This window comes from Phascolarctos cinereus, unplaced genomic scaffold, assembly GCF_003287225.1.
Source record: "Phascolarctos cinereus isolate Bilbo 61053 unplaced genomic scaffold, phaCin_HiC Scaffold_126;HRSCAF=687, whole genome shotgun sequence".
NCBI classification, from domain to species: Eukaryota; Metazoa; Chordata; class Mammalia; order Diprotodontia; family Phascolarctidae; genus Phascolarctos; species Phascolarctos cinereus.
Window position 1 is genome coordinate 13,217 of NW_027555432.1, and position 24,071 is coordinate 37,287.

Sequence of the window (24,071 nt, forward strand, 5' to 3'; positions counted from 1 at the left end):
CAGGCTGACTTCAGAAAAATCTGGAAAGACTTGTATGGTCTGATGCTGAGCGAAGTGAGCAGAACCAAGAGGACTTGGTACACAGTAACAGCCACGTTATGCAATGACTAATATTGTTAAACTGACCCTTCTCAGCATTACAAGGATCTGAGACATCTCCAGAGACCTCGGATGGAAAATGCTGTCCACATCCAAAGAAAGAACTATGGAAGTCTAATCGCTCTCACTTATTTTTATCTTCTGTTGAGTTTTGTTTCATCTTTCTGATGGTTCCTCCTATTGGTTTTAATTTTTACTTACAACTTCACTAATGTGAAAATATGTTTAATAGGAATGTAAATGTAAAGCCTATATCAAGTTGTGTCTTGGGGAGGGTGGGCAGGGAAGAAGGGGGAGAAAAATTTTAAACTCAAAAGAATATGGAAGTGATTGTTGATAAATCAAAATAAATTAATAATTTTTTTTAAAAAACCATCAGCTTTCTTGGTGGATTCTGACCCCTTCATTCTGTGCCTTGTGGTAAGGGGAGGGGAAAGCCAGAAAGCTGTGCCATTCTGGATTCTACCAGTGACAGCAGAGGGCAGCAGAGAGCTATGACAGAGAGACAGATGAAATCCACCCAGGTAAGGATGGAGAGGGAGCCTCAGAGGGCAGGTAGGCAGGTGTGCCCAGCAGGCAGGCAGACTGGAGGAGTGAAGCTGGGAACCCCTCTCACCCTGACAAGGGAGGAGGTACAAGAAATGGGGTGGGGTGGGGTAGAGCCTGTGCAAGTGACGCTCTAAATCTGGAGCAAAGAAGATTCAGGGACAGCCCAGTAACACTATATGCCAGGCAACCTGCTAAGCACTGGGGACCCAAAGACAAGAAAACTTTCACATCCATTTTCACATTTGATACTCACAACAATCGTGTTATGGTGACGATATTATTTCCATTTAATAGATGGGAAAACTGAGGCTCAGAAAAGAGAATTCACACACCAAACATCAGACAGCCAAGAGCCAAGACCAGAACGAGGTCTCCTGACTCTCAGGCCAGTGCTCCATCTGAGGTCACAGCATCAGGAAACAGGCAGAGAATGACTTGGTAAGCTCACCCTTGAAAACGACCCTCCCATGTGTTTATACTTAAGCAATGTCACAAGCAATAAGGAAAGAACCACCTTCAGTGAGATACAGGATTAGGAAGATTTGCTTCTATACCCACAATGCTGGGGACCCATCTGTTCCACGCCAGTTGTCTTAGTATCTTCCTGAGTATCCAGTACAGCACAGATGTTTAATAAATGAATGAAAAGTCCTTTATTATGCACTTACCATGTTCCAAGAACCTTGCTTTTGGCATTGTTCTTGGATGGATGGATGGATGGATGGATGGATGGATGGATGGATGGATGGATGGATGGGTGGGTGGGTGGATGGATGGATGGATGGATGGATGGATGGATGGATGGATGGTGATGGATGGATGAATGGATGGAAGGATGGATGAATGGAACAATGGATGGATGGATGGATGAATTAATTAATTAGCAGACTTTTTCTGGCAGGTCAGAATACTGTGAGGAAGGACATGGAGACCTTTTGCCAACATAGCATACTTTTCCTTTCTCAAAATGAAGATCAGATGACCTCCAAGGTCCAAACCACACTGCAGCTGAATGTCAAGAGAAGTAAAAGCTATCAGAAGCCCAAGAGAAGATGAGGAGGAAGAGGAGGCAGAAGAGAAAGAGGAGGAGGAGAAGGAAGAAAAGAAAAGGAAGAGGTAGAAGAAGAGAGGAGGAGGAAAGGAAGAGGAAGAAAAAGGAGAAAGTGAAGGAGGAGAAGGAGAGATGAAGAGAGAGGAGGAGGAGGAAGAAGAGAAGGAGAGAAGAAGAAGACAAAAGGAGGACGAGGTGAGAAGGAGGAGAAGACTAATACAGATAATGTACTCTTTAATGTTTGTAAAGCATTTTACAGACATGATTCTCATCCAAGCCTCACAGCAACCCTGTATACAAGTATAATCATTGTCATATTACATATGCAAACTGATGCTCAAAAAAGGTGAAGCCACTTGTGATTTCAGGGGCAGGATTTGAATATGAGCCTTCCTAACATGGCACAGTGGAAGTGTCCAATTTGGAGTCACCTGGGTTCGGGTCCCAGCTCTGCTACTATTATCTGTATGACCTTGCCGACTCACTCCACATCTCTGGGCCTCAGACTACATGAACTATAAGTCCCTTTCTAAACCTAAATCTATGATTCCCTGATGACAAATCTAGCCCTTTATCCACCCATCATGCCCCACAGCCCCTGGTAAATTGTGTGAATATATGTAAATTATAATAATATTCACCAATGATGAGAACACTTCCAGTGTTCTCTTTTCATAATGTAAAGAAATCACTTTCTGCTGGATTGGTTTGAGTCAGTTCAAACTTTAGCCCATTCTACCTATAAGAGGATCACAGTACCATTTAGAGCTGGAAAACACCACCTAGTGCAACCCCCTCATTGTACAGATGGGGAAACTGAGGCCCAGAAAGGTCAAGAAACTGCCTAAGGTCACAGGTTGTTAGTGGCAAAGTCAGGATTTGAACCCAGATCTCCCTGCAAATGCAGCACTCTGGCCACGGTGCCACATTGTCATGGAGGAAGTTGGCCACACCAAACTGGCTTGAATGCTTCTTCCTATAGGTCCTTGAAGGCCTCTTTGTTCTCTGAGACAAATTGGGAGAAACTCTTGACCTTGGGGTGGAGCCTGTGTGTGAGCTTCACATCTCTGTCTGGCTTCATGTGAAAGAAGCGCATCATGTTAGCAAGTTCCTGGGCTCCAGGGAATCCCAGCTTCTCATAAGCTTCTGGGGTGATCTGTGAAGGAAAAGAGAGAGAAAGAGAGCACAGCAGGAAACGTTACTACCCTGCTAGCATGTTAAATTTAGGATACACATTTTTTAAAGGTAAGTTGTATGTAATCGAGATTTATAGTTTCATGTAATTCTCCTTTTCTGTTCTTTGTCTATGGAAATGTTCATCTGTGTCAGTGTTTGTTGATGAGATCACAAGATTGTAGATTTACAGCAGGTGGAGATCTTAGAAGACATTCAGTCCACCTCCATATTTTACAGATGGGGAAACTGAGGCACAGAGTGGTACATTGGCTTGCCCAAAGATGCATAGGTAGCAAGTGAGGGATCACAAGATCTGTCTTTAAAGGGACCTAGAAGGGACCTCAGAAGCCATCTAGTTGAACCCCTTCATTTTATAGTTGGGGAAACTAAGCCAGAAGCAACTTGCCCACTGACACATATTTTTTTTTTGAAGAACATTTTAGAAAGAAACATTATTGGCCAAGTTCCAAACAGTGCCAATGAAAGATTCACACACTGGATTGTTATCAAGCCAAATCTCACTTGAATATCAGCTGTGGAAGAGGACCTCAGGGGTCACCTGGCCCAGGTCACACCCAAAGCAAGAATTCCCTCTATAGACAAGCAGACAAATAGTCTTCCAGACTCCCCTTGAAGACTCTCTGGGGCCTTTTCTCCTCTCCCTCTACTCCTTTGCCTTTAACAGTCCATTCCAGGCTCATTATCAGAGCTGCAACTAGCAGCTCTCCCCAGAAGACACAGACCTGTATTTCCAGCCCTGATCTCTCTCCTGACCTCTGCTCTCATCTTCACTACCACCACCGGCCCGCCCCCCCCACCACACACACACAAGTATCACCCGGATTTGAGCTCCACAGGTTGAAAAGTGACCCCATTGTGTAATGTCTTCCTAAACCTGAGCCTCTGACTTCCCCCTCTGCCTAGGGAGCTACCATTCCTTCATCCAATCTCCCGTTTGTAAAGCCTTCTTCTCTTTGACCGTGCTCCCTCAGCACTCACATGGTAGCAGTTACTAAGCCCTCTTGCTAGTCCCTCACAATGTCCCTGTCCCGGCTCGCTTCTCCTCCATTCCCACCATCTCAGTAGAGTTCCCCAGGACCATTCACCTGCTTCCTGCCTTAGCTTCCTCTCTCCTCCTTCCAATCCACTCTTTACTCTGCTACCAGCCTAACTGCCCTTTTACCTAGATTTAGTCAAGCCACTCCTCTCATCAAAGTCCTTCAATAGCTTCCCATTGCCCACGGGGTAAAGCTCAAAGTCCTTTACCCAGAATTCAAAGGCCTCCACCATCTTTCTGAGCCTTACGTGCTGTATTGCTCCCCTCTGCCTGCACCCTGAGCCAGCCAAACTGGGCTACTCTGCACCTGACATCATGGCATTGGCCCTGGAGTCTGAGAACCTACCTTCAAACAAATCCTACCTCTGACGCGATGGCCTGTGAGACTTTGGACAAATCACTTCATCTGCATGGGCCTCAGTTTCCCCATCTTTCAAATGAGGAGATTGAACCTAATGCCCTCTAAGGTTCCTCCTACTTCTGGATTAATGACCTTCTGTGCCTGTGCTGACTCTCTTCCTTTCCCCTGGAATGTCCTCCCTACCCCTCTTCTCAGCATGGTCAGAGAGAAACAGAAAGAGAAAGACAGAAAGGGACATCGGGAAAGCGAAAAGAAGAAGAGAGTTGCACAGAGAGAGAGAAGAGAAGGAGAATGTGTGACCTGATTGCACGTGTATAACCTATATCAGATTGGTTGCCGTCTTAGGGAAAGGGCAGGGATGGTGGGAGGGAGGGAAAAAATTTTGGAACTCAAAATCTTAAAATAAAATTCTATTTACAAGAAGGGAAAGAGAGAAAGACAGAGAGAAAAACAGAGAGGGAGAAACGAGGGAAAGAGAGAGAGAGGAGAGAGAGAGATTTACTAAGCACTTACTATATATAAAGGCACTTTGCTAAGTGCTAAGGATGCAGACAATCCCCGCCCTTAAGGAGTTTACATCCCAATAGGAGGAGATGGTGCAAAATGGGAAGCCCCACTCCTCTTTAGGGCTCCTGTCTCTGCCTGGGCCCCACTCCTCCTCCCTCCTGCTTCCCCCAGAATCTTTCCCACAATCCATCCCTCCTTCCTGGGGCATCTTCACTTCCTCCCTCTCTGCTGACTCCTTCTGTCTGCCTGCAAACCTGCCCAGGCACAGTCTCCACTCCTGCCCTCTTTCTACCTCTTCCAGCTCCTCTCTCCTCCTATCTCCCTCCTCCTTCACTCATAAAGTCCTAGCAAAGCTGTCCCACACTAAGCCTGCATTGCCTCGTCCCCCACCTCGGGTCTTGCCTTTGCTCTCCCCGAGGTCTCCAGTGATTTCCTAGTCTCCAGTGATTTCCTAGTCCCCAGATTCAATGCCTTCCATTCATTGTGGCTCCAGTTTAGGGTCCTAGAGATAATGCCACAAGGAGCTCATTTTGCAGATTTGGAAACTGAGGCCTTGGAAGGTTCTGTTCCTTCCTTTGACACTTCCTGCGGGACCTCAGGGCCTCAGTTTTCCCTTCTGTAAAATGAGAGGGCTGGACAATATAGACTGTGAGGTCCCTTTCAGCTCCATGTCCATGACTGACGTCTCTTCCCCTCTTCAGGCCTCAGTTTCCCCATCAGTAAAACAAGGGGGTTGGATTAGATGGCCTTGGAGATCCCTTTCCAAATGTCAAGTTATGATCCTTTCATAATGCAAATCATTTTTCTCCATGCAAAAAGCCTGGGAGAGTGTTCAGATACCATTCGTTTGCCTGTCCTGAGAAATCTGCTTTTGCAGCGCTCCAGCTGCTTATTAATGAGACACTGCTTCCATTGGCCTCCTCTCCACATCAGAACCAAGTCAGGCAATGGCCTGAGTGGTTTCTGGGTACCCAGCACTCGGAGTCTTCTTGACTCCAGGCCCTGCATTCTATCCCCCCAGCCACAAGCTGCCCCAAAAGACACCTTAGAGACCATCCAGTCCAATGTTCTCATTTCACAAGGTAGTAAACTGAGGCCCCAAAAGGTAAAATTACTTTCCCCAGGTCTCACAGAGAGTCAAGTGGCAGAGGAGGGATTTGAATTCAGAGCTATGGCTCTGTCACACTGCCTCTGCATTCGCCATCTTTGTGACCATTGGCCTTCCCTATACTTTAATTCCTTCATCTGCAACGTGGAGATAACATGCCTTGCACTAACACGCTTTGTAAGCCTCAAAGAAGTGAGAGCCTTGCTCCTGGACTCACTTGTCCGTGCACAGATGCCTCTGGCTCTCTGTTAAGGCAAGAACAGCCTTCCAGAAGGGTCAGCAGAAGTGCCTAAAAGAGTCACAGCTTTCCTTGCCATTTCTAGGCCAGTAGACTAGCCCACACACCACAAAAAACTTTAAATGGAAGACCAGAGGCTGGCTCACTGCTGGGGTTGGGGCGCCACCATGTGGCCAGATCCAGTCTCTCAAGCCTTTTAAAACTATGGTCATTGTTCATTGTTGAAAACCCAAACGGATAATTCGGCTTTTGGGATCCTTATGTGATCTCAGAATCAGAAGGGACCTTATAGATGATGGAATCCAGCCCTGAAGGCCATGTTTATCACAAAGGCCTGTGTCGGGTAATCACAGCCTGGCAGACACCCACAGCAGTAAGCAGTGTGACCATTTTACTCCTCCACTCAAAAAGCCCTCTTTTAAAAGCCTTGTGCTTCTGTCATTCAGTCAGGGCTGACTCTTCATGACCCCTTGCACCATAGCAGGCCAAGCCCTTCTATCCTCCACTATCTCCCAAAGACGGTCCAAACTCATGTTCATTGCTTCTATCCTCTACCTTCCCCTTCTCCTTTTGTCTTCAATCTTTCCCGACATCAGGTTTGGGTTTTTGCTCGTTTTGTTTTTTTCCCATGAGTCCCATCTTCTCATGATGTGGCCAAAGTATGAAGCTTCTTTACTGCCCCCAAAATAAAATGCATGCTCCTCTGCTGCTCACTTAAAGTCCTTCATGCTCTGGCTCCAGCCATCCCAGCTAGGCCACTCCTTCAGAACATTCCAGCTCCCAGTTACATGTAGCCTCCCGGGTCTAGAAAGAATCAATGCATGCCTAAATGCATGAGCCAATGAATTAATGAATGAATGGAGTGGGTGAAGGAAGGAAACATGAATGAAGGAATGCAAAATGAATGAATGCATCCATGGATCAGTGAGTGAACAAATATATTAAATAATGTAATTAAATGCCCACTATGTAAGTGCCAGGTACTATGCTAAATTCTGGGAACTCAAAGAAAGGCAAAAACACAAATACTTCCTGCCCTCTAGGAGCTCACAATCTAATGGGGGGGGGGAGACAATAAGCAAACAAATATATACAAACAAGCTATCTACAAAATAAATAAAGAAGTAAATAAGAGAGAGAAGGCACCAGAATTTACAGAGATTGGGGTAGGCTTCCTACAGTACATGGCACTTTAGTTGAGACTCGAAGGAAGCCAGTAGGTGGAGATGACAAGGAACACCGTTCCAGACATGGGAGACAGCCAGAGAAAATGTCTGGAGCTGAGAGATGGAGGGTCTTGTTCCTGGAACAGCCAAGATGCCAGGAAGGCTGAGCAAAGGGTACCTGGGCTGAGGTTATAAGGTGGAAGGTGGTTGTAAGGTGGAACAGGTTATGAAGGTGGGTTTAGTCGCTCAACCTCCCTCAGCTTCCTCATTGGTAAAATGGGGGCTGCTATAGCTTCTGCCTCACAGAGTCACTGTCACGCTCAAAGGAACTAATATATGCAAAGCACTTAGTGAATCTTAAACCTTGATATAAACGTTAGCTATTACTAATTCTCTCTTTTTTTATTACTATTCTTAGGCAATTGGGGTTAAGTGACTTGGCCAGGGTCACTGAGGCCACATTTGAACTCAGGTCCTCCTTACTTCAGGGCCAGTGCTCTATACACTGCACCACCCAGCTGCCCCTATTACTAATTCTTAAAGTACAAGGATTCTTCCCCATTACCTATGAAATCCCATCATCAATCACCCACTAACAATGACTGGCTTGTCCCCACCCACAGACTTTCCCAGAATTCCCAGGTGAACAGATGCTTCCCCTCAAGTAGGAGAAAAGGGGTCCACAAGCACTGTTGTTTCTGGCCTGTCAAGGCTCACCTTGGCGTCTTTAATCACTTTCCCCAAGACCTTGGACAGGATGTCTGCATACTGCTGAACTGTCAGGGCTTCTGCACTGAGACCCACGGCCTTGCCCAGGAACTCTTCTGGGGATCGGAAGATACTAACGACCGCCGGTCCAACGTCAGCAACAGAGATGCCATCCATGGGGATGTCCTTCATAGGCACCACTGGCCAACACAGAAGAACAATCAATTACAACAGACCCTCCCACAGCACGTTCCTCCCAGAGCCCATTGGCCACTCAGATGCAGTGTGGGCTGGATCACCATAAGGGGTTAAAAGCCTCACACAGGTAGGAGATCACAGTCCATCAATGAGCATTTGCTTCTAGCTCTCTGGGGCAGTAGCTGGGTTAGGCCCTAAGGCTGCGTGGACAAAAGCCTGGAAGTCTCTGCCTCCTGGGACCTTGCCCTCTATTGGGAGAAACAAACCATGCACACAATAAACGCAAGGTAATTGGTGGGGCACGTGGGGGCACAAGCACCTGAGGGGCACCGCAGGTAGTGGTCCCTGAGCTAAGCTTTAAAGTGAACTAGAGCCTAAGAAGCAGAGGGAAGAAGGGAGTGCGTTCCAGGCATGGGGGAGAGAGAGTCCTTCAAAACGAAAAGTGTCCCCCGAGGAACCTCTGACTTTTCTGGGGCCAGCCTCTCTGGCCACAGGCTGTCTGTGTGCTACAGCTGACCTATAGGAGGCAGTGTGGTAAAGGGGAAAGATACTGCCTCTGGAGCCAGAGGACCTGACTCCAAACTTCAGACATTGGTCAAGTCCCTTTAGCATCCTGGGCCTCAGTTTTCTCCTGTGTAAAAGGGGGAAGTGGACCAGATGGCTACTGGGAGCCTTCAGCTCTAGTTCCTGTCTAGTTCCCCCACCAGCCCCCATAATGGGGAATCTTCCTTACAGCCTGGCTCATCCATGCTCCCCACCCTACCCACCTGTGATGTCAGAGGCAGGAAGCTCACCATACAATGCTGAGGGAGACCCTGTCAAACACCTGGACCAATTCCACATCAGGACACAAGTCTGTTGTTCCTCTTGTCTCCTCCATTAGAACATCAGCCCCTAAAGGGCAGTGATTTCGGAGGAGAGGCTTCATCTTTGTACCCACAGGACGTAGCCCAGCTGTGGGGCTGGGTTATTAGCATTCGTAGACCAATATATTTATAGATTAGCAACTATAGATTGATTGATATAGTGACACTTAAAAACCTCTTCTTGACTCATTAGAGGCAACTTTGGCATCTCTGCAGTCTGGAAGTTCCCGAGGCCTGGGGTAGCCCAGGAAAGGGTAGCAGATCATTCACGGATTCATTCATTCCAAAATATTTACTAAGCAAAGCGTTGAGTGCCTTATCCTGGCTCTCTTCTGCTTTGACTGGTCTCAGGCTGAGACCAGCTGCTGGTCCCAGATCTTAAGGTCCCAGATCTAGGCCTGAAACGGACCTCAGAGGCCAACCCCACTCATTGTACAGAGGAGGAAACTGAGGCACAGGGAGCTTAAGTGACTGAGAAGAACACAGAGCTGGAAAAGACCTCAGAGGCCTCCCTCATTTTACAGATGAACAAACTGAGACCCAGAAGGTTAAGTGACCTGCCACTGTCACATGGATAGTAAGTCTCAGAGGCAGGATTTGAACCTAGTCCTCAGACCCCAAATCCAGGGCTCTTTCCACTAGCGGACACTGCCTCCCATGTGTTTTATACATCTTTGCACCTCCCTCCCTCACCCCACCAGGGCCTTGCATGGGATCAGAGACTAGAAGGGATCCAGAAGGGACCCCAGAGGGGGTGAGGAAGTGATGAGACTTGCCCAAGGTCACTCAGCCAGCAAGTGTCTGGTAGAATATGAATCCAAGGCTTTCAGAGTTCAAATGCAGTCCTCTGTCCACTAACAATCATACTGCCTCTCACTAAATATTGAATGAATGAATGAATGAATGAATGAATGAATGAATGAATAAATGAATGAAGGCATAGCGCTGATCCCTGCTGCCTCTCACAGCCATTTTCGAACATACCCAAATTGTAGTAGTCGCCATCAGATGCCTTCACTGGCTTCAAGCCTTTTAGAAAGTTTTCATAGTAGGCGGGTACCCTGACGCTGGTCATGGGCACGCCGAGATTCCAGAAGTATTCTTCCACCTCTCCTTTGCCATCATAGTGTGGCACCTCCAGTTTCCCTTTGGTCAACTTCTTGACATTCTCCAGGCCACTGTATACCACGTGCTTCAAGCCCAGCTCTTTACTGGCATCGGCTACGATTTTCCCCTGTGAACCAAAGATATGAAAATACAAGGAATTTTCCATTGCTTTTATGCTAATTCCTGTTTTCTCATTTTTCAAAGTTACTGCTTTCACATCTGTTTTCTGAGTATTATCATCCTCATGAAACCCCACCAGATAAGAGAGAGTAAGAGTAATAACAAAAGAAGAGCAGCAACAATGTGGCAATTGGAGATGGCTGGCCTTGGAGTTGTTCAAGTTGCCTCTCATGCTTCCTGCCTGGGGCCCCCTGGCAGGGCATTCACTTCTCATCCCCCAGGCTGCTAACTCTGGAAGACTATGAATTTGGGAGCAGGTGCCCATCTGCTTGGTGGAGAGAGTTCCTCCTGGGCCAATGAAATGCCAGGACCAAGCCCCATCCCAATGGGGGCCACGGAAAACCCAACAGGGAGAGATGAAGGGAGGGAGGGAGAAGAAGCAGAAAACTGAAAACCGAAGAAAAAGCTCGAGTCCACAAATGTGGCAATGAATGCATTATTTGAATTCGCCTCTCATCATACCATTGGGCTAGAACTAAAGACTTTATTTTACATAAGTACAACTTTCACATACTATGAATTTGAATACGTGCAGCTACTTTAGGGAATTCATTATTTGAAGGAATGGAGACCTCACAGTACTCCACCCAGGGAAGGGTGCTAGGCTTCTTTTCGGGGGGGGGCGCGGAGCAAGGGATAAAGATTCATAAGACATAGTACAAAGAAGTACAAAGTTCAAAGAGCTTTCAGATCAGTAAGTCAGAGACCTCCTGACTGTCCTCTCCCAAAGGAGCTTGGTAAAGGGTGTGGAGGAGGGAGAGAAGGGTACAAGCATTTATTACGTACTTACTTTGTGCCCAGCAATGTGCTAATGAAAATGGTCTCACTGATGGATGACAGCATCATTCACAAAATAGTCCACCTTTCTGTAGCACTTTCAGGTTTATGAACGTCAGCCTGCCTGGCCTCGGAAACCAGGAGAAACTCGGTTCCAGTCCCACCTCTGACACATCCAGGTAGTGAGCCCCGGATTTTCATCATTTAACCTCCAAGTGTTCTAGGCAATTCTCACGGATGACAAATGGCAGAAAAGCTGCCAACCTGCTGTGACCCAAGGGGTTTCCTCATGTGGGCCATCTCGAAGCTGATGAAATCATACCCCATTTCTTCAACTTTTCCTTAAAGGTTTACCAAACAGCTTCCTCACCACAACAACCCTGCCAGGGTCTCATTCTTATCACCCAGAAGGAACTGGTTGCTAGGGTAGATGTGATGGGAGCCTTGGGGAGAAATAATTACTCTATCTAAGAAGCTGTGAGGGAGCAGGAGAAAAGCCAGGCAGGGTGAGTCATGCAAGCCAGATTTGAAGAGAGCAGAGTTCAAAGGATTTGAAGAAAGGACTGGTAGGATTCAGGATTCAGGCAGTGGCAAAGTGTGTAGTGTGCCATACTGGGAGTCAGGAAGACCTGACTGAGTTCAAAACTTGCCTCAGCCACTTACTAGCTGTGTGATCCTGGGCAGGTTGATTGGCCTTTCTCAGCCTCAGTTTCCTCATTCGTAAAATGGGGACAGTAATAACAGCACCTACTCTGCCTTCTAGGATTGTGGTGAGGATCAAGTGAGATAACACATAGAGGACTTTGGAAGCCTTAATGTCAAGAGAAATGCCGGCCATGACTGTCATTATTACATAGTTCAAAATCTTCCTCAGAAGCCTGCTGTCTTCTACAACTTGGAGCACACTTCTGTCCTCAGTTTTCTCCTGTGTAAAATGTGAAGGGATGCACCTGAAGACCTCTAAAGTTCTTCTCTGCCCCAAAGGTATGACCCCAGGATCCTAAGGCAGCCCACACTAGAGGCCTTTGTGCACAGGGGAAGTGACCCCTCCTCCCATTGCTTGGAAATGACACAGACTGGACTAAATCACTCCTAAGGTTCCTGCCAACTCAGACATGGGGATTATTAGCCCCATTTTACAGATGAGGAAACTCAATCTGAGAAATTTAATGACTTGCCTAAGATCACACGACTGGGAAATATCAGAGCACATGTTTGCACCTTGTTTCACCTTGGGCGAGTCATTTCGTTTCCTGTTCATCTATCAAATGGGACGATTGGACTGGATGGCTTCTGAGCTCCCTTCCTGGATCTACAACCAGGCTTCCTAAACCTTCTTTTTCTAGGACAGCTCCCAGCCTTCAGGAGGGATGAGCTTTCAGAGTCTGAGGGCTTTCAGCAAGGCCTGAGGGCTTTCCTCTGAGCAAGTGCACAAACTTGATTGTATGGATTCCTCAGTTTCCCTTTCACTAACAATGAAGATGAAGACTGGACCTGTGAAGATATTGATTGCAGGGAATTCTGTCTATCACATTCAGTTTCTGGCACTTTCTCTGCAATTTATCATTTTAGGGAGTTTCCTAGGGCGCTGGGAGGCCTTGGTCTTTTGAGCTTCAAAGCCAACTCTCCTCTGACCTTAGCAGGGCAGCCTTTAGCTACTTAAAGATTTTTTAAAAAACGAAAAACTATTCAAGGTAACGAAGATAAATGACTGGAGAGCAAGTGTTGTCTTTTTGTGTGTCTTCAACCCCTTGGAAAGGCTGGGGAAGCCTAGGGGCCCCTTCTGGGAACCACGTTTAAAATAATCGAAGGATATGCTACATTTTAGTTAGAGGCTAGTGAAAATACAGCCGTCATTTCCCCTGCTGTGCATAAATGAGGTATTATTCCACTACATTTTTTGATTCCTTCACTCAAGCCAAGACATGCACTTCCCGACTCGAGACTAATAGAGACTACATATTTGGTAGCTCTCTCTCTCCCTTGCACAGAATCACAAGTGACACAGGATTTAGGGAGGGGCTGGATCCCAAGCAGAGTCCTATGGGATATTTCTAATCATTCGTGTAATTCTTGACCCAAAGTGCCCTAAAGCCCTCCAAGCTTGGGCACACCAGCTCTGGGAACTGACCTAGGCATATGTTTTTTTCTTACTTATTATGCTTCTACCTGGAGTTTGCTCCAAGGAATCCAAATACAACTTAGACATAGCTAAGGTCCAACTTTCCCTAAATGTTTGTAATAGCATCAACAATTCCCACATAAGAACTCAGGGTAATACTTCACATTAAGCCTTTATCTCACTCCAGTGAAATCTCTCCCTTCCACAAAGTTCTAATAGTCAGAGAGAGAGAGAACAGATAGAGGAATGACATATAGAGATGATAAGAAAGATAGACAAAGGGACAGAGAGATACAGATAAATAGATAATAGATAGATGAGACACAGAAAGATAGAGAGACAGAGCGAGAGTGAGAGCGAGAGAAAGAGAGAGAGAGAGAGAGGGAGAGAGAGAGAAAGAGAGAGAGAGAGAGAGACAGAAAGAGAGAGAGAGAGAGAGAGACAGACAGACAGACAGAGAGACAGTCAGACAAAGAGAGAGAGACAGAGAGACAGACAGACAGACAGAGAGAGACAGTCAGACAGAGACAGACAGACAGACAGACAGACAGACAGACAGAGAGAATGAGAGAGACAGAGAGAGAGAGACTTGTACTGCCACTTTGTGGGTTAGGCTTTTCTTTGAACCTTCTAGACAGCAATCCCCTTTCCCCGTGGACTTGCATTGCCTGTAATAGAGGGATGGCAAGGTCCTTTTCTCTTGCTTCCCCAAATCATGAGCCCCCCTCATTGATCCTCCAGCCACAGAAGCCACATGGGTAAATCGATTCTTCTCTTTCCCAGGTGCAAAGTTACCTAGAAGTTATCCTCCCCTCTCTAAAAGACCAGTACTTTGAATACTTGAACTTAGCTCATCCATGAGGCAACACTCATGGCTGGTGGGGGCAACAAATCTTCCCTTTGTGGGCAGAAGACTAGATTCTGGGACAACGATGCCTAGAAGATTTGAAATCTCTCCTCTTCTACACAGGAGATTGGGTTGTTCAGGAAACAACTAGCTCTTTATAGCGTTTTCTGTGGGTAAAGTTGGGGGAAGCCATCGATTGGGGAATGGCTGAACAAATTGTGCTATGTGATTACAAAGGAATACTATTTTACTATGAGAAATGATGAGCAGGATGTTCTCAGGAAAACCTGGAAAGCCTTAGATGATCTGATACTAAGTAAATGTACTGTGTACAAAGTAACAGCGATATTGTGGGATGATCAACTATGAAGGACTTGGCTATTCTCAGCAATACAACCATCCAAGACAACTCTAAAGGATTTAATGATGAAACATGCTATCCATCTCCAGAGAAAGAACTGATGGTATCTGAATACAGATTGAAGCATGCTTTTTTTACTTTCTTTTTTTCCTTGAGTTTTTGTTGTTGTCATTGTTTGTTTTCTTTCACAACAGGACTATTAGGGATATGTTTTACAGGACTATACACGTAGTGTGTAGTCCTAGATCAAATCGCCTGCCTTCTTAATGAAGGTGGGGGGAGGGGTGGGGAGGAAGGAAGGAAGGGAGAGAATTTGGAACTCAACATTTTGAAACAAGTGCTAAAAATTGCTTTTACATGTAACTGGGGGAAAATAGAAGCTAAAAAAACAGAACGACCTAGCTCCCTTCTCAGGCCAAGTGGGCAGGTACACACTGCATCCACCATGTGTTCCTGTAGGGACTCTCCCAGAGCCCCAAGCACCACCATCTCTTAGGTGGGGAAATCCATTCTTAGGCACTTTCCTCTTTGGCTACACTGAGCACATGTTGATTCCAGCCATGTGATGGTACTGAAAGTCCCCATCAATGCTCCTAGTGGGGTAGGGAAAAAAAGAGAAATCCCTTCTCCTATGCCATATACTAAGAAAAAAGCAAAAGGGACAAGAGTAGTCTGTCTTCCTATCACTCTTACTTACAGGCCAGTACAAAGGACTTAGAATAAGACCATCCTCATAAGTCCCAGCTGGTCGACTGTCCTGGGAGTAGCCCCACTCATTGGGAACCAATCAGGAGGCAGAACTTGTCCTTTCCAGGTGCCAGTGCACCTCTGTGGGGAGAGATAAGCTCAACAGGATGGAATCCTGCCTTATCAACACTTCTTGTTCTGATTAGAATGAGAAGCATCAGCTTTGGGCACAAGACAGTAAAGTCCTGAGAGTTTACAAATGTAGATTGGACTCTTACTGGGGCATGAGACCCCTGCTCTTCAGCACTGGACAGGGGCTGCCCGAGCTCTAGAGCCCCTTCTTTGATGGACATACCCCTATTCCCTACCTGCTGCACTTCCTTCTCCTTGCTAAAGTCTTCCCAGTAGGTGGTCAGCAGGAAGGCACCATAGGCGCCTTTTAATGCTCCCTTCACAGCCTCTTGGTCATTCAGGTCACACTTCACCACTTCAGCTCCCAGGTCTCGAAGGGCCAGGGCAGCAGGTCTGGTCACATCCCGAGTCAATGCTCTTACAGAAAAGTCTTTGTCCTCCAAAATGGCTCTAGCAACAGAACCACCCTGAGAACCTGGTGAGGAAGAAAATCAATTTAAAAGTGAACAAATGTCTTGAGAAATGAAGGAATGAATAAACATGCATACATATGTGTGTGTGTTTGTATATATACAGGTTGTGTGTGTGTGTGTGTGTGTGTGTGTGTGTATGAGGAATCAGAAAGGGAGGCTCTCAGAACACTTGGCTTAGGGTCAGGAATCCTGGGATTGGTGTGTTTGTACCAATAATTGTTACTTGTGTTAAATTATTCTACTTTTCTAATCCTCTGTTTCCTTATCCATAAAATGGAGCCAATAATACAAACACTACTAATGGGATGGATTGGAGCATTACATCCCAACTCTTCCTACCCTGGCCCCCACTTATATAAAAAGGATAGAACAAATCTGTCTTGGACTCCTCCTTTTGGGGGCCCCATCCGTCCTCTGGGACCTCCGACCTCCCCACTCTGCTCCAGCCCTCCTATGGGGAGTAGCAGCCAGGGGCATGGGGGAAGAGGGCTCAAATGAAATCTTCATGTAAAGCACTTTACAAATGCTAGTTATTTTTCTGCTTATTAGCTGCAGCAGCAGCAGCAGTAGCCTACATTTCCCAGACTGGTAATGCCTTCATTCCCTGAGCCTTGTATTCCCCTCCTGCTAAGCTCCAGCAATGTTTATGCAGCCCTATCAGAGTGTGTTGGCAAATGTTTAACAACCAGGCTGGGTGGGGTGGAGTGAGGAGTGCATAAAAGCAACATTTTAACTTTTAATCTGCCTTGTTAGCATTTTCCCATAACTTTCCTAAGTCCAAAAAACAAATCAAGCCCTGATTTATAGCAGGCACTCATTTCTGACCCATGATCATTGACCCTGAAAATTTCACAATCTCTTCTGCTGCAGGATGAAGCTCATTGTACCACCAGATCCTGCTCAGATGCTCAGCCACAAGGTGTTAGTTCATGAGGTAGCACACCTGGGAATTGGGAGGGCAGGGTCCGTATTTAAATTGCAGACTCAAAAAATAGCAGCTTGAAGACCCAGTGGAATCAAAAGAGCTGTGAGCTGTTGATGCTCTAATTTGGTGAAAGGGCCCCTTCCAGCCTTCTTTTTTCTCCAGCTGTTCTGGAACTGCTAGCTGGCACCCTGGACACTCTGCTCCCCTATCTAAAGTCCAAGAGCTTTGCCAGCTGGGTCAGAAGCTTCTTGCCATCTTCCAGGACCCACATAAACAGCAATGTTTGGCTCTTAGTGATCACCATTTCCTTTGCCAAAAACACGCACACCATGCCTTTAAAACCAGGTTTAAGAATTTTACCAAGAGAAAAAGTCAAGTCCACTGTCCTATCATTTGTGGAATCCCTCCAGCTGGACCTGCAGTCAGGAAGACCAAGTTTGAACTGGCCTCAGATACTTACTAGCTAGGTGATCCTGGGCAAGTCACTTTGCCTCTCTTTGCCTCAGTTTCCCCAACTGTAAAATAACCTGTAAGTTCCCTTTCTGCTCTAAATCTGTGATCAGTCTCTTGAGGAAGGTACTACCCTTGTCATTTCTGTTACACATGAGGAAACTGAGGCTTGGAGAGATTGTGACTTTCCCAATACATTATTAATGTCTGAGGTGGGATTTAAACTCAGATCTTTCTGTCTCTAAATCCAACACTCTGTGCACTACTCCATACTGCTTCTTGTCAGAAGAACACATTTCCTAGCTCTTCCCATTCACCCCAAATCCCCCACATAGGCATTTGCTAATTCCTTTTCCAACTAAGAAAATGAAGGGAAGAAGAGAATTGAAGACACAGCCTACCTTGGCAAATAAAGCACAGATTTACACAAGCCAAGGCATGATCCAAAAAAGTAAACAAACAGGGGCAGCTAGATGGCGCAGTGGATAAAGCTCTGGCCTTGGAGTCAGGAGGACCTGAGTTCAAATCCAGCCTCAGACACTTGACACACTTGACATGTACTAGCTGTGTGACCCTGGGCAAGTCACTTAACCCTGATTGCCTCACCAAAAAACAAAAAAATGAACAAAGTAAATAAACAAAGAGAGAAAAATACGATAGGGAACTCTTTCTGAGAACATTTCCTAAAATCAAATCAAATTAAATCCTCCTTCTTGCTGCCAACACAAGAAATTCAAGTGGATTCTTTGTTAAAGGTCCCTAGAAGAATCACAGCTTGAAAACTGAAAGGGAACTGAGAGATCAATGAGTCCATCCCCCCTCATTTGATAGATGAGGAAACTGAGGTCCAACTCTTAAACACTTGCCCAAGGTTGAACAGGGACATCAGGTCCAACCACCTCCCATTTTACAAGTGAAGTAAGTGAGGTGCAGAGGTGAAGAGGTTTGCCCAAGGTCATACAGGTAGTAAGTAGCAGAGGAAAGATTTGAACCCAGGTCCTGTGCCTGCTATGCCTCATCTGCCTCTGTTCTTTACACAAGCCATGCTCCTACAGTCATCCGATGATAGATAGCCTAAGCCTGCCCCCACAGAAGCATGAATAAAATCTTCAGACAACCTTCCCCCAATGGAAAAAGGAAGTTCTTTTTACCTGTTGCCCCAAACACAGCGATGACTTTCTTGCTTGCCATGTTGCTGAGCCTAGAATCAGTGGAAGGACAGGCTGTGAGAAGGTCTGCCCCTGTCCAGCTTCAGCACCAGACTGGAGAGTCCTGCCTTTCACTGTCCGGCCTCAGATTGCTCCGCCCTATCCTGCCTTGTTCTCAAGCAGAGCAGAAGAAGAGAGATTAGGTGAATTCTCTGACTCACCATGATACTGCAGTTTTCTCCAGTAATTAACAGTGGAAAGAAGGCTGGGCCAAGAGTCAGGAGAGACCTGGGTTTGAATCCTACCACGGACACTTCACTGTGTGACCCTGGGCCAGTCAAGCAACCTAGGTGAGCTTCAATTTCCTCACCTATAAGAATGAGCAAGCATACTTGTAGATATAACTAAGGCAAGATGGTCAGGGCTTTTCACTAGGGCTCCCAAATCCAGGAAGCACAGAAAGTACTATGCTCTTTGAAGTGAGTAGAAACAACTGAGCTTAGCACCTAGTTGGCAAACATTGGTTAAAATGGGAAATTATCTAGTGCTAGTGTAGAGGTGGTGAAGTGAAAGAATGCATGGCCTGGAGTCAGGAAGACCTGAATTCAAATGCTGCCTCAGGCACTTTACCAGCTATATGACCCTGGGCAAGTCACTTAACCCTGCTTGCCTCAGTTTCCTCATCTGTAAAATGAGCTGGAAAAGGAAATGGCAAACCACTTCAGTGCCTTTGCCAAGAAAGCCCACATGGGGTCGTGAAGAGTCAGATGAGACTGGACCAACTGAACAATAACACAATTCTGAGAATTCTGGCAGAATGGGTGATTTGGGCAGCGTGGGACACTCTTGGTATAAGTGCTCCTTCCACCAGGGCAGATGCATTCCAACCCCTAAGGACTGCCTTGAGGACCAGAGAAGTTGACCAACATCCCACGGTTAGGAGATGTCTGAGGCTGGAGGAGGTAGAAGGACTTACTGACTCCACCCTCAAGTACCAGATGCAGGATGATCCTACTGCATCTAGACTGCTTAATGCCAATGTGCTCTGACTTGCCCAATCCTTTTCACATCACCCTGGCACCTCCACCCAGTTTGTTGGCCTCCGTCTTGTCCAGCCTGCTTCTTGATTCCACCTGACTGGTTTCTCTTTCTTTCACTACTGGGGTCCCCATCGACGGCCAGCTGTATCTCCTGACCAACCTTTGCTGGAAGCATCATCCAGGTTCAGCTCATCCTGCTCAAGGTAAAGAAGCTAGCCTTTGAACTTGGGTAAGCACCCTCTTTTAAAGTTTCTTTTTAACTGTTAATGATGAGATGTTGATTCTCTATGTAAAGCAATTTGGAAAGGAATTTAACAATTTCGCAAAACTGCAGTCACCTGATTGGTGATGGGTTTGTTTCAAGTTTCAAATTGGTGAACTTGTTGTATCACTTATGTCAAGCAACTTTTCATAATTTGGCGATTATTGGTTATTGTTTTAATGTGTAAACTTGCCAAAAAGCCTCTTTGCGTTTTGTCTTGCCGAGAATTTGCAATTACATAGAAATCACCAATGATTGGCTTTTTACACCGGGACAAATTTTAAGTTTGAGATGTAAATCCTGGAAAAGTTTTTACTAAGCTGTGATTAATGAAACTTGCTGCTTGAGGGAAAAGCTCGTAGGATTTTCTTTTGAGTTGTCTGATGGGTCATAATCCATTGATAATCAATAATTCACCATCTAAGAGAAATGCCACAAGCTACTCAGAGAAGGTGATACTGGTGGGAAGTCAGCATCAGGAAAAGCTGAGAGGACAATTTTAGCCTCAGTCTAAGTTGGGATCCTCCCAGCTTGGTTTCTCCACTATATTCCTTTGAAAGGGAGTGTTACCCACCTGGCTATTCCTGAGTCTGGCTTATGAGGTGGATTTAATACTGCATGGTTGGAAAACTGAATTATCTGAATCCAAACAAAGCTGAGGATGTTTCATCCTCTCACAGTTGGGCCCTAATCTAGTCACTGCTTTATATCTGGGCCCTGAAGGCTTTTTTTCTTTTGTCAGATTTGTGTCTTCCAGACTAGGAGCCATTAACCTACAGCTGGTAGCAAACAGCAGGAACCATCCAATGTCCTCTTGTCCTTCCTTGGATGCAGCCTGTGCTCTGTTCCAGTCAACTTCTTTGGGACCTCCTCAAGGCATGGACAGCTCTACACTCCTTGCCAGCAGGAAGCAGTTTCAGAAGCCACACTTTGCCCCTTACCCCAAAAGAATTTCAGTCCCATTCCTTCGAGGGGGAGTGATGAGGATGGGATCTAGACCTCAGAAAGGAAAAACCCTGGACTTTACCACTTGGCCAAATGTCTGGCATTCACCTGAGGCTATAATCCCATCAACTGGCCTTTCTTTGTGGCTATACCTAATCTCCCCTCCATTGTCTTACCTCCCTATGGCCCCTGGCCATTTCCCACACTTAATCCTAGTTAGACTCCATTGTCCAGGTGCCAGGAGTTCTGTTCACCCCAGTTTACTGGCCACTCCTATCCACATCTCCTTGGACCCCTCCTCCCATCACCCCAAACTGCATGGCCACTCCTACATCCTTCTCACAGGCTTTCTTGTCCATTTTGTCTCCCTTAAGATGCTGGGATTCTTATAATCTAGCCACTGCTTAGATTTTTATAATCTTATACTCTAGCCAATAAGCCAATAGCTACTAATGTTCAGACTCCTTAAGAGTCTGCCCAATATGATGGATGTTCTAATAAACCTTATCTTTGGCTGAAAGAAGGCTTGGGTCACATTCTTTTGGACAGGACCCGCATGTTGTGATTTGGGGGTCCGAGCACCCCTGAAACCCTAAACTGCATCAGGTATGCCACAAGGTTGTCATGGAAAGCACTTTGGAAATGTTAGAGCAACAGATAAATGTACATGGTGGTGATGAGGAGGAAGTCAAGTGAGGTGGCTGGGAAAGAGGAGGTCAGTGACCCTTCCAGTTTTAATACTTTATGTCTTATAAAACATCCGTGAAAAGATCTTCCCCACCTTCCTAGAAGGAGCTGGTAGGCAAAAGTTATTGTAAATAAAAGTCTGATAGAGCTCCTGATCCATGGCCAGCAGCACTGGCGCGGCTTCTACTCTAGCCAAAGACAGGAGAGTAGAGCACCACGTCATTGGCCTTGGCACCACACAAAGTGAGCCCATAGAGTACTGACTTTGGAGTCAAAGGACATAGGTTCTAATCTTGTCTCTGATGCTTTCTGCCTATGGGATCCTGGACAAATAATTTCCCCACTTGGGGTCTCAGTTTCGTTCTCTGTAAGATGAAAGGACTGAATTTGACAGTCTCTGAAGCCCCTGACAGCTCTACAGTAATGATCTATGACCTCCCTGGGCCTCAGTTTCTCCATCTGTAAAATGAGGGGATTATACTAGATGATCTCCTATCTTTTCCAGCTCTAGATTTATAATTTTGTGAGCATTCTAAGCCTCAGTTTCCTCAACTGTAAAATGAAGGGGCTGACCAAGAGGGTTCATGAGGTCCCTTCCAGCCCTAGAGTTATCATTCTATGCCTCAACTTCCCTGTGCCTCAGTTTTCTCATATAACATATATCATATCATGTCAGGTCAGGTCACATAACATAACATAACATAACATAATAATAGCTAGCATTTACAGGGCACTTGAAGGTTTGCAAAGTACTTTGTATACATAACTCATTCAATCCTCTCAAAGACCCTGGGAGGTAGGTGCTGTTATTATATTATTATTCCCATTTTACAGATGACATGAGTGACTTACCCAGAGGTGCACAGCTGGTCTAAGTATCTCAGACAAGATTCAGATTGGGGCCTTCCTCATCTCAGATCCTCTTTACCGTCGACATGGCCTCTGAAGTGCCTTCCCACTCAATCTGTGATCCTGTGACCTCTCCGGCCCTCAGTTTCCTCATATATAAAGTCAATCAGTTGGGCCAAATGGCCTTTGAGGTGCCTTCCGCTCTAGGTCTCAAAGCCTCTTCAGGAATCCAAGGGGAAAACTAAGGGGAAGGAGGAATATGCCTTCCTTCCTGATCTGGGGCCAGACTCAAGGCAGTTTTTTAGGCCTTTAAGGAAAACCTGCAGAAAGGCCTCACTGGGCTAACTACCCCCAGAAATACCCACCTTGGGCAGTCTGAAGGTAATGGAGAGGGGTCCAGGATTCTGACAGCCCTGCACGCGGCAGGGACAAAGGACAATAGCAGATCCTTTGGCCCTGGGCTGTGTACAGTGAAGCACCTTCTGCTTTTCCCCCTTGGCCAGTATCAGGGTGCACATCCTGGGTATCAACATCAGCTTTCTTAAGCACAGTGGATAATTTTGATTGCATTAAATTAAAAAGGTTTTGCACAAACAAAGCCAATGCAACTAAGATTAGAAGAAAGGTAGAAAGTTGGGAAGGAATTTTTACAACCAGTCTCTCTGATAAAGGCCTCATTTCTAAAATATATAGAGAATTAAGATAGATTTATAAGAATTAAAGCCATTCCCCAACTGATAAATGGTCAAAGGATATGAACAGACAGTACTCAGATGAAGAAATTAAAGCCATCTATAGTCATATGAAAAAATCTCTAAATCGTTACTGATTAGAGAAATACAAATCAAAACACCTCTGAGGTACCACATCACACCTATCAGGTTGGCCAAGATGACAAAACAGGGAAATGATAAATGTTGGAGAAGATGTGGGAAAATTGGAACACTAATGCATTGTTGGTGGAGTTGTGAAATGATCCAACCATTTTGGAGAACAATTTGGAACTATGCCCATAGGGCTACAAATATGTGCATACCTTTTGATCTAGCAATAGCACTTCTAGGGCTATATTCCAAAGAGATCAAACAAATGGGAAAAGGACCCACATGTACAAAAATAGTCATAGCAGCTCTTTTTGTGGTGGCAAAGAATTGGAAATTGAGAGGATGCCCATCCATTGGGGAATGGCTGAGCAAGTCGTGGTATATGAATGTAATGGAATACTATTGTGCTATAAGAAATGATGAACAGGCTGACTTCAGAAAAATCTGGAAAGACTTGTATGGTCTGATGCTGAGCGAAGTGAGCAGAACCAAGAGGACTTGGTACACAGTAACAGCCACGTTATGCAATGACTAATATTGTTAAACTGAACCCTTCTCAGCATTACAAGGATCTGAGACATCTCCAGAGACCTCGGGATGGAAAATGCTGTCCACATCCAAAGAAAGAACTATGGAAGTCTAATCGCTCTCACTTATTTTTATCTTCTGTTGAGTTTTGTTTCATCTTTCTGATGGTTCCTCCTATTGGTTTTAATTTTTACTTACAACTTCACTAATGTGAAAATATGTTTAATAGGAATGTAAATGTAAAGCCTATATCAAGTTGTGTCTTGGGGAGGGTGGGCAGGGAAGAAGGGGGAGAAAAATTTTAAACTCAAAAGAATATGGAAGTGATTGTTGATAAATCAAAATAAATTAATAATTTTTTTTAAAAAACCATCAGCTTTCTTGGTGGATTCTGACCCCTTCATTCTGTGCCTTGTGGTAAGGGGAGGGGAAAGCCAGAAAGCTGTGCCGTTCTGGATTCTACCAGTGACAGCAGAGGGCAGCAGAGAGCTATGACAGAGAGACAGATGAAATCCACCCAGGTAAGGATGGAGAGGGAGCCTCAGAGGGCAGGTAGGCAGGTGTGCCCAGCAGGCAGGCAGACTGGAGGAGTGAAGCTGGGAACCCCTCTCACCCTGACAAGGGAGGAGGTACAAGAAATGGG

At 45.7% G+C, this 24,071-nt stretch overlaps 1 protein-coding gene and 1 long non-coding RNA gene across 2 annotated transcripts; one reads left to right on the plus strand and one right to left on the minus strand.

The window, feature by feature from the left end:
• Positions 1–2,179: 2,179 nt before the first annotated feature.
• Positions 2,180–18,428, minus strand: LOC110204176 (nmrA-like family domain-containing protein 1). Its single transcript, XM_020980469.2, has 5 exons — positions 18,297–18,428; positions 15,534–15,772; positions 10,069–10,318; positions 8,030–8,220; positions 2,180–2,855 (listed from the first exon to the last, which is right to left on the minus strand). The coding sequence occupies exons 1-5, from the start codon at positions 18,334–18,336 to the stop codon at positions 2,676–2,678; spliced, it is 900 nt and encodes a 299-aa protein (XP_020836128.1). The 5' UTR covers positions 18,337–18,428; the 3' UTR covers positions 2,180–2,675.
• A 60-nt stretch (positions 18,429–18,488) lies between these two features.
• LOC110204177 (uncharacterized) lies at positions 18,489–21,048 on the plus strand. The gene is made up of 3 exons (XR_002323231.2): positions 18,489–18,643; positions 19,476–19,562; positions 20,338–21,048. It is a non-coding gene; the product is annotated as an uncharacterized LOC110204177 (long non-coding RNA).
• The last annotated feature ends 3,023 nt before the right edge of the window (positions 21,049–24,071 follow it).

Excerpts from the sequence above, each read along its gene's own strand:
- LOC110204176 (XM_020980469.2), bottom strand. The coding sequence starts at position 18,336 with ATGGCAAGCAAGAAAGTCATCGCTGTGTTTGGGGCAACAG. Across the intron at positions 15,773-18,296 it reads CGCTGTGTTTGGGGCAACAG|GTTCTCAGGGTGGTTCTGTT; the intron begins GTAAAAAGAACT and ends CTTCCTCACCAG. Across the intron at positions 2,856-8,029 it reads AAGTGATTAAAGACGCCAAG|ATCACCCCAGAAGCTTATGA; the intron begins GTGAGCCTTGAC and ends TTTCCTTCACAG.